The 11,314-nt window shown below is 32.5% G+C and overlaps 1 protein-coding gene across 1 annotated transcript; it reads right to left on the bottom strand.

Annotated features, from left to right (window-relative positions):
* Window positions 1–6,771: 6,771 nt before the first annotated feature.
* Window positions 6,772–8,691, bottom strand: LOC142616890 (uncharacterized). The gene is made up of 2 exons (XM_075789645.1): window positions 8,367–8,691; window positions 6,772–6,806 (listed from the first exon to the last, which is right to left on the bottom strand). Exons 1-2 carry the CDS (start codon window positions 8,689–8,691, stop codon window positions 6,772–6,774), a joined length of 360 nt encoding a protein of 119 aa, XP_075645760.1.
* Window positions 8,692–11,314: the final 2,623 nt, after the last annotated feature.

Raw genomic sequence — 11,314 nt, 5'->3', positions numbered from 1 at the left:
CTCTCTCTTTGAATGTATGTGTATGCTGGTTTGGTCCATTGAGTTGGTGAGAGGTGGTTTTTATAGGGAATAAGAGGGAAAGATTAGGATGAAACTTACCATTTGAGAAGTTGAGACTTTCAAGAAACACAACAGAAAATCATAAAAATTTCACAACATTTCCAAATTAGAATACTACCTCTCACATAGATTATTGAAAATAAATAAATCAATTGCACATTGTGATAAACCATGTGTAAGGCAGTAGGCTAATTTTAAATTTTTTTGAATTTGTAATAAGCTTTCATTGTGTCCCTAGCTTTTTTGCATTGAAATTGGAATCATTTTGTCCAGAAACCTGTGTTACTTACCATTTGTGGAGCAAGTCTTTCGAGGAACACAACAAAAAAATCATAATGATTCCACAATATTTTCAAGTTAGAATACTACCTCACACATAGGTTATTGAAAATAATTAAATTAATTGCGCATTGCAATGGATCATGTGTGAGGCGGTAGGCCAATTTTAATATGTCATGAATTTGTAATAAAATTTCATTGTGTCCCTAGCTTTATTGCATTGAAATTGGAATCATTTTGTATAGAATCCTATGTTACTTACTATTTGGAATGATTTTGTGCAGAAACCTGTGTTACTTACCATTTGAGAAGCAAGTCATTTGTTGCATTGAAATTTGAATTAATTTGTGTAGAAACCTGAGTTGCTTACCATTTGAGGAGGAGCGTGTCATTTATTGCATTGAAATTGGAATCATTTTGTGTAAAAACCTGAGTTACTTACCATTTGAAGAGTGAGTCATTTATTGCTTTGAAATTGGAATCATTTTGTGTAGAAATCTATATTACTTACCATTTGAGGAGCAAGTCTTTCGAGGAACACAATAAAAAATCATAATAAATAAATTTTTTTTTTGAGGTAGAAGTTCAACCTCTAATGTCTGCTTTTGATAATTGCCATTTATCATTAGACCAAAAACTAATTGGTTTTTGATATAAGTGGGATAGAATTTCAAATCTTTTTTTCAACAACAAGAATCGTTACCAATTGAGTTAACTGGAACCTTGAAAATAAATAAATTAATAGCACATTGTGATGGATCATGTGTAAGGTGGTAGGTTAATTAAAAATGTTGTGAATTTTATATATATGTATATTCATTGCATCCCTAGCATTATTGCCTTGAAATTGGAATCATTTTGTGGAATCATTTTGTGCAGAAACATACGTTACTTACGGTTTTGGTACAAATGGGTTGATACATGCGAACCAACTTATATCTTCCTGCTCAAAGACAAACAAAGAGCTTAATTGTTTGTGTTAAGGTACATTTTTTTTTTTCATTCATGCTGTGTGCCCCAATCCTTTTTAATTACATTTATTTATTCACTAAAAAAAGAAACCAAAATATTAGCCATAAATTATTTTGGGTCACCATGAATATTTTATATCCCATTGGCTCACAAATATTTCATATCTCATTATTTAATTTGGGTCACGATATAAACTATCACAAAAACCTAAAACTCATATCTTTTTTTATTATTATGTAACTAAGCCCAAAATCGGCTCCATGAGCCCAATGCACGTATCCCATACTTTTTAAAACCCAAGGCTACTTATACTAGGCAATATTTCAAAAGCCCAATTCTCATTGGTAATACCAAAAACCCAATTTACATTGACATTATTAAAAGCCCAAGCTAGCTACTTGGCACTATTTAGTAAAAAACCCAAGGTTATCAATATTTGGCAAAATACTATATTATAAGTATTTCACTTAAAGTCCAATGATGAATAATACTTTAAGTTCTTAAACCTATTACTATAATATTGCAAGTCCATAGAATCTATCTTATAAAACCCTTGGTAACTATTTATATTACGTAACACTATTCATTTTTCCAAAAGCCATGGCAAACATATATCAAGCCCATGGAAAATTATGAATTTGTGTTACTAATATAAATGCCCATGGAAAATTATGATTATTTATCTTAAACCCACGACATTTATTTATTTCATATCATATTATAAACCCATGGAATTTATATAAAAGCCTATGGTCACTATTTATCTTAGATTAGAATATACATAATGTTTATTTCCAAAACTCACGGTACATATTCACCTTACAAGCCCATTATGATCTATAGAAAAGCCCATGAGAATATCACATTATTCCATTATAGTGGTTGTTACCATATTTTATTTAAACCCGTGGTAAATATTATTCACAAGAAACATTGGAGGTCATTATTTAAAAGCCCCAAAGATAATATCATTTACAAAATAATCAATGGAAAAAATTATGAGAAACTATACAAATTGTTATTTAAAGCCCATGGAAATTAATACCCAAGACCTATTATAAATATTTATTAAAGCTCATGAATACATATCATTTTTACTAACAATTAATGCCCATGTGGAATAAAAATTTATGGCAATATATAGCAGTTTTATCCATTTTGTAGGGCTCACAATGAGAAAGCAAATGGATAGGCCCAAATGGAGAGAACCACCAAGTTAGAAGCCCACCAAAATACTCAACCCTCATGGCTAAGCCCAACATGAAATCTCAGCCAAAACAACCTATGTGTGCAAATTGACCCAGTTGGAGAACTCCATTCAGTTATACCTTCCGTTGAAGAGCATTTCAAGAAGCAACCGAGCTCCCAAACTAAATTAGGTGCTGGCCACCTGTCCCATCAGCCTTTCTGCCACTGCCAACTCTAACGTGAACAATATTAGAGGCTGGGCTAACACCTAAAAGCTAATGGGTAATAAATACCCTTCTTCTCCAAGTTTTGTTCACAACTCAAGGAAGCTATAACCAAGACTTTCAAGCTCATGAAATCATCAACCAAATAGTTTCTTTTATTACTAAAAGCATATGTAATTGATTCATGAATCAAGCGCATGAATCCTAAAAGGAGAAAATTAGGGAAAAGTGGTTTAGAGGGCATAAGGGGCTGTCCAGCAGAAGCTCCCAGTAGAGGCAACAATGGTTGACACTTGGCTTGGAGTGTCAACCAACCTTTTTGAGCTCTGATAATCTTAGTTGCAGCAAGGAAGATCTCTAGTCCTCATACTTGCTCTAATCCTGTTAGACAAAATTAATCTCCAAATTCCACCATTTAATGCCTAGATTAGGAGCATCTCAGCCTCCAACGACATTACCCAAATAAGCAAAACACTCTAAAAACAAGTCTCTCCATTTTGGGCCAAATCTCAAGAGAGATATTCTATGATTTTGCTATTGTCAAACTTGGTCCTCTCTAAATTTCGCTAATCAATCCCTTAAGCTTCACTATAAAAGGAACTACCATCGTCTCATAAAAAAAAATCTTATCTTGAAATTTCTCATCTATCATGTCATTTTCAATTCATAATTCCACTCTTTAGTTCATAAATCAGCTTTTGATCCATAAATATCCATGTACACTTACCCATGAACATCCCATTTCATCTTCTCAGAAAAATCTCAACAACTTGAAATAGCCATAAATAGCCCTTTTTACACCATACCTGAAATGGTCAAACACTACTTCATCTCTCTTCCATATTTCCATATATTCACTCATACTTTCCATAAAGCCATTCCTATGACTTACTATACACATATATTCATCATTATGGGCATAATATGCACATAGAGATCTTGTTTAAACATTTGCTACACTAGATTGATACTCTTTCTCTCCCTTCATTCCATCCTAATTTTCCTTTTCTACTTATAATTATGAAGCCTTTAATCCTTTTTTATTGCTATTATAATGAAGGCCATATGTCTTGGATACTATGGAAGTTTTCTCTCATGTTGACTTAATAATAATGAAGAAACTATATGATTTTTTTATCTTGTAAACACACTTATTAATCTGTCAGATGTCTACCATTAGAGGTCTCTCATATTCCTACTGAACCATTTTCCTCTTGTTTACTTGTTATAATGGGCCCACATTTATATTAACCGACTACAAAGAAAATGTATAATTTTTACTGTGTGAATACATTTATTAATTTTCCTGACATCTACCGCTGGACGTTTCTCTTGTTTACTGCTAGACTATTATTTAAGCACCTATTATTGTGTGTCATTCATTGTGCTAGCTTATCTTTGCAAGAGGTTCTTTTGAAGTCTTCTTATAATCTTTGTTGGATGCAACTTGGACCTTGAGCAAAAATGGGTCTTTCACACTTCACCGATAGCTTTTAGGCCATATTCTAAGCCCAAATTTGAGTCTCGGTCTTGGCCTCCCGAATATCATATGGGCAATTCGAAAATGCCGGCTTCAACATTTGGTAACTTTTTGGAAGTTTGGATTTTGGAGCCATTGGCATGCAATGCATGAGGTCTAAACATAATGTTCAAAACCTGTGGTAATTAATGATGTAAAAAGGTTATTGGTAATGGCTACCTTAAACTTGTTTGTTTTCTTTCTATTTTTTAGAATGAAATAAAAGAAAAAATAAAAAGGATTTTTTTTTTTGAGGAGGGTGTATAATTGGAGTTTATAAGAGAGGTACTATCTCAGTGGGATTTTATGAGTTTTTTTTTTTTTTTTCATAAGGAGAACCATGATTCAAATTATGCATTTTTTACTTCTTGTTACAATTGAATAAATAAATAAATAACCGTGTTTATAATTTATGAGAGCATTACCACATGTAATTGATCTAATTTTTTTATTATGTAAAACTACAATTAGCAAAATGTTTCTTTTACAATAACTTTTTGGAAAAACTATAATTGCTTTCTTGTAGTTTGGTTTTATTGCAATTTAAATAGTCTACAAACTTTTGTTATATATGACTCTCTTGAAGTTTGAATTAAAATGAAAATTGTTAGGATTCCGTTCTATTTATAGATTTTGCAATGGTGAATATAAAAATTTCCCTTTTGGTTTGGCTTAATCACAATTTTGTCTCACAAGTTTTCTCGATTAATGCTACATCTTGACCCCTCTAAAGTATGATTTTTTTTTTCAATATTCAATAGTTACAACAATGAAGAGGAGAATTCAAATGCTTGTTATTCTAATAAATAAGAACATTGTATCATAAGCTACAAGACTCTTCACCCTAAAGTTTGGATTAAAATAAAACTGTTAAGGATAATTTGGATGACGCCCTAACGATTCTCTTTAGTCTAAACCTTGGGGATCAAATAAAGAAGAACATTCTATTGCGAAATGATCACCTCCACATCTGGTACTCTAACACTGTTTAAATTTTTAAGAAAAACACTTGTATGTTTGTATCATATTTACAAACATATTAGTCCTACCATATCTTATTCAAACACACACTAATTAATGCACTCACATACTACACCCCACATTTCAAGATAATATTTAAATTAATTATTTATCGACCCATAGTTTTATATATACCTGAGTGACTTTTATGATAAATTTTTTTAGTAGTGTTTGAACGAAAGCCTGTTAATTGTTTCTTCACTCATACTTTAGAGAAGTTAAAAATAACATTTAAAAGACAAGAGCCTTATTCAATTGGCATTTTTTTTTTGGGTATTTTTAGTAGAGATATTCATAGTTCAAACTCTCCTCTCCCAACTATTGAACTTTCAAAAAAAGGATAAAAACTTAAATGTTTAAGAACTAAAATATTGTAGGGGAAAATTTGTAATTTCGTTTTATTAGATTTTGATTGATAAGTGATAACCCCTACACCTCGCATTTTCTTAATTATCTCTTACCCCATTCTCTCCAAATTAACATGAATATGTCCATCATTGCTCTTGACTTTAGAGCCCTGTGGAACTCTCAAACTATGAAAGGGATGGTGCATAACTTCTCACAAATATAGTGCTATCAAAATATGCGTTTCAGTTAGCTCAACCGGTAAAGTTTCTGATGGTTGAATAAGAGTCTGAGGTTCAATTCCCACCTACACCAATAACCGATTGGTGTCTTGATTTGATGATAAAAAGTTATTATCAGGAGTGGACACCAAAAGTTGAAACTCTTAAAAAAAATAGTGCTATCAAACACAAGCTACACAACTTGGGGTGTGAGTCTCCCAAACTCACCCACACCACAAACAAAATAAAAAAGAAGTGCGGTGCAATAATTTTGCTCTTCTCCTCTCAACAAAAATCCTAATAAATAGTATTAACAAGTAAACACAATAGCACCGGTTAGTGGGTAACCCATTGAAATGATTATATTATTTTATTTTATTTAAGATATCGAGATTCAAATACCACCTACACCAATAACTAATTGGCATTTTGACTTGCTCATAAAGAACAATTATCTTGTAGTTAACGTAATGTGTGTGTGTGTTAAAATTTTATTGGATCTATTAATAAGAAAAAGGACGTACAACCGTAACGTCCATTGACCCATTGACACGATTTTTATACTAATTGTCATCTTTTATATATATATATATATGTTGGTAGAATTTGATCCTAGGACTCTTATCCGACAACTATAGACTTTTAAATAATGCTATTGATTTGTTCTTAATAATTAATTATATTAAATTTCTGATTATTCCAAAAGCTATGAAGATTCTCCATGTTAAGTTAACACTGTGTCCCAATGGTCAGGAATTTATGGATTTAAGAATTTAATCTAACAAATTCATTCCATTGGCAAACTTAAATTCACACTAGTAACGATAGATATTTTTAGTAATAAAACATAGAAGCATATGATTTCTAAATTTGTCGTTTTTTTCTTCTCTGAAATTACATAAGTCATAGCTCCTAGAGTTGCATGCAGTCACTTTATTTAACTTCATGCTGTTGGTGGCGGTGGTGGAACAGTGTAACCTGCAATAGATATAACAAGAGTTAAGCAAAACATGTATAAACCCAAATTGCGATTCTATAAACGACTAAGCAAAGCAACCCTTTTTCGTTTTTTCTACTCCAGAAAAGCAAAGCAACTCAAGCCATAGATCAAAGAAAATTCAAAAGGAATTGTAGGGAGAATAGGCTCAATAGTGTTCTCCGGCCCGGTCCGAGAACACCTAATTGTCCAAGGACGTGGTAAACATTATTAGGGAGGTCAACGTTGATGAATAAAGAAAGAAGTCAAGTTACAATGATTCGAGGAGGTGGCCCGAGGCGAGATGTCTCCTCGGCTTAGCTAAGTAGAGGTCGGAAGGTATTGTCTGCCACCCAGAAGCAACATTCCATGAGATTCTATTGATAAAGATATGCACTATGAGAATATAGGACAAAAGAAAACTAGGAAATATCTAAGAAAAGGCTACTAAAATCGTATTGAATGCTCTGTAGCTAACCCTCTGAACGGATTAATGAGGAAGTGATATCTGAACAGTGTTTTTTCAGCCTTACAGCTACTCCTAAAAACTTCAGAAAAGTGCTAATGAGATAAGGATCAACACTAGCAATCTGATCTACACGTGGAGGGCAGAGATAGAGGGGGAAGATAGTATAAAATAGAGAGAGGACCTAGAGGAGGGGGATCGAAGAAAAATGAGAGAAAAACACTGTAGACTGAATAACTATATTTGTAATCTGTCATTAAGTGAGATATAAAAAAGAACCAACCTCCTCAGATTGAATTTGAGGACTATTTTCCTTATATAAAATTGCTTCATTTTTATTCTATTGTCATTTTGGTCCACTACAATTGATATACAAACTCATTAGAACCTAGATTTCAAACTCACTCTCTATAAATTCATTGTGTTCAGCTCTTTGGGCCTATTCCCTTTCCTCTTTTGAGCTTAGATACAAATTGTATCCCTACAGGAATAGTTTCATTTTTACCTAAGTCAAAATAAGTTCGAATATGTTTATTTGAATTAACTTCTTATTATTGTTGAAAGTCTATTTGTTTATTTCAATTATTTGGTTATTTATACTATCATTTAAAGGACTTCTAAGCTACTTATGCCGTAAACTCTATTTTGAATATTTTAAAATATTCCCTCCTCGCTTACTTATAGGTTTTCAATTAAGGTGGAAAAATTCATAAAATAAAAGGTCACAATTTAAAACCTCTCAGTAGACCCATGTTCTTAGTAGTTTAGTGTCTTCTTATCTCTTATTAGTTTTGAAATTTAAACAGATGCATTTTATTTTCCTCCTTATCTCTTATCATTTTTTAAACTATGATATACTAATCCCAAAGAAATAAAAATAGAAAGAATTATAAAAGATGTTAAAGACTTTAAAAAGTTGTACACAAGCAAATAACCAAAATAAAAAACTTATGCTAATTTACCAACTCATCACCAAACAAAAAACACACACACACACACACAAAATTCATTTCCAATTACCATATGGAATAAAAGGAACACATAAATTGTGGAGAATAGGTTCATATATATATAAAGAGTTTTAGGAGTTTCTTACTTCCACAGATGGTCCCAGGGGCCACTGGCCTGCCACAGTACTGTGCTACAAAGATCACTTTCTTCATGTCAAGTATCTTCTCATCATCCTTGGTCATGTGGTGGCACACGCATGGCATGTCCGCCTTCCGGATGACACTGCAGCATTGTTGAGATGGGTTCATCTTTGGCAAACTCTTCTGAAAGTACATTGTACATTGAGCTTGCAAACCCAGTATGTCATCTTGGCAATCGTCGCCAACAACCATGTTGTTGTTATTACCAGAGAACAGAATCCCAGTAATGGCGAAGAAAGCCAAGAGCAAGATGTTAGTATTGATGTACATTGCCAAACCTCTCTTACAATATTGTATGTGTGTGTGTTGGTTGGTTCATTGGGGTGGTGAGAGAGAGTTTTAATAGGAGTTTTGAGGGAAAGATTAGGATGAAAAACTTAGGTTATATCTGATAACAGTTTTTGTTTTCTATTTTCAAAAACTTGTTTTTGGAGATTTAAAGAAAAAACAATTTTCTTGTATTTTTTAAATCAAAAACATATTTAATCAGTTGAAATTAAAAAGATAGTTTTTTGAAGAAAAATAGAAAACACGAAAATATGTTGCTACTAGAATTTGAACTCTAATGCTAACTCATTAAATGAGACAGATTCATTAAATTAAATGCGAGTTTTCATTGGCTTTTAAAAATTAGAAACTGAAATGAAAACAGTCTTTTGCATGTTTTAAGTTTTCTTCACAAATTGAGTTTTGAGAACAGTTTTTGTTTTCTGTCTATTTTGAGTTGCCAAACAAATTTTTAGTCTTAAAAATAAAAATTGTTTTTTAAATCAAAAAATAAGAAAAAAAACAATTACCAAACATACTCTTAACTTTTGAGCCTTGTAATTTGGGGAGTTAAGAAGAAGTAAGAACCATGCGTTACTTACGGTTTTGGTGGTGAGAACCATGTGAACAAACTTATTTCTTCACACTAAAATACAAGCAAAAAGCTTACTTGTTTGGTTACCTTTTTTGGAAGTTGGAGCCTTTCGCGTGCAATGCATGCATAACGTTCATAACTCTCAGTCGCTGATGTGTAAAAAGCTAGCTTAAAATTGTTTGTTTCCTTTTTATTCTTTTGGACTGAAAAAGAGCACGATAGAAACTCCATTATTTTGTAAAAGAAAATGAGGAATATATAAAAAGAGTGTATAAGAAGAATTTATAGCTAAGTAATATTACCTGATTTATTTCATTAAAAAAAAAAGTTTGAATAATTTTTCCGTTCTTTTTTTCTTTTTTATAGTAAAAGGTAAGCAAAATTTTATTAAAAAATTAAGACAAATCATATTAGAATACATCCTCCAAATTCCCAGGCAGATCTTCTACCCAAACATCAGTGTCTGCAGATAAAACTGCTCTCCTAACTAAACCATGAACTAATTTATTTCCTTCCTGAGGAACGTGTTGGAACCTATATTGCCTCAAAAAAACCCCTAACCTCTTAGTCTCATTAACAATATGACCAAACAAGGTATTACAATGTCTTGAAGAGTTCAAAGCCTAAATAACCCAAAGGCAGTCGCCCTCAAGAACAACATAAAAAAGATATAGCTCCGAGTTAGACCAACCTTCTGACTCAGAGCCGCTATAAGATGACCTGAATGATCTCGGAAAACAACACCAATTCCTACACAATCCAAGACATCAAACAACGTAGCGTCAAAGTTAGATTTATAGGTACATACTGTGCAAGGGCGGAGCCACTTGGCTCCTTGGGGGGCCATGGCCCCCCCCAAAATTTTTTAAATTTCCCTTAGAGTATATGTAAAATTGACTTGGGCCCCCCAAAAATTGATATCTGGCCCCCCCAAAATTATTTCAACAATTCTTATAGAGTTGTAGTCGAATACAAATTCAAATAAAAGAAAAACCTTGGCCCACATCCAACTCCACCAGCCAGCCCCAAATCCTTAATAAAACAAAAATTTTCTCCTCTAAACTAAACACACTTCCAGCCTAGCCCAACCCTAAATTTGAAACACCTAACAAAACAAAACATAGGCATCTTCCATCTTCACCGTTTGAAAAAAAGAGAGAGCAATCTGACTGTCACGCCTACACCTTGGTTTTTTTTCCTTCTCAGTTTTCAATCCATGCATCCAATAGTGTCACGCCTCTACCTTGGAGACAATATTCTTCTTGCCTAACCTGCTCGCCGTTACGGCATAGCCTCCACTAGCTCGCTGACTTGTTCATTACCTCAACCTCAATCCCTCACCTCAATTCCTCAGGGTATCTCATTCAGTTATTCTCATCTCACTTCTCTCTCTTTTATTGAAACAACTGAACTAAATACTAAAGTTTGAATAGCAGAATAGAAATATCAAATATTTGTATGTGAATGTGTGATATCCCTTTGCCAGCAGAGTTATTTATGCATATTTGACTTTGTTTTTTTTGTGTTTATTGTTATTGTATTCTTTATTTTTGACCCATTGACTCCATTGACTCTATGACTTAGCCTTTTGGCTTTTAAGTTGTTTGTCTATTAAGTGGAGGCAGGATGGGGCTTGCATTGTGTAGTTGGGTAGCAAAGTAAGTAAATTATAAATGAAAATAAAAAATCTATGGAAGGCAATTGGGATGAGGGCTGTGAGTCTGTGTATTTTGTTTTCAGCCATTACATTATGCAAGGTAGCAGGGTGTTGTTAATTTATTTGGTTTATGTTGTTTGTTTATACTTTTGATTGATTTGTGTTTATGTAATTTTTTTATCCTAAAAGGCCATTACTTAACTAAAGGTTTATTTATATTATAATTCATGTAAGAATAAATTTTATATGATAATTTATTATATCTCTCTCCCAAATTAGTTCTTTTTTGTTGAACTAGACAGTTTTTCATGTTCATTAACATATAAGAATATGATGATATATGAAAGTTGATAATTTTGTATTCAATAGACTTA

This window comes from Castanea sativa, chromosome 11, assembly GCF_040712315.1.
Source record: "Castanea sativa cultivar Marrone di Chiusa Pesio chromosome 11, ASM4071231v1".
NCBI lineage: Eukaryota > Viridiplantae > Streptophyta > Magnoliopsida > Fagales > Fagaceae > Castanea > Castanea sativa.
Note: the sequence above shows the minus strand (reverse complement) of the source record. Positions and strands in the feature narration are given on the sequence as shown.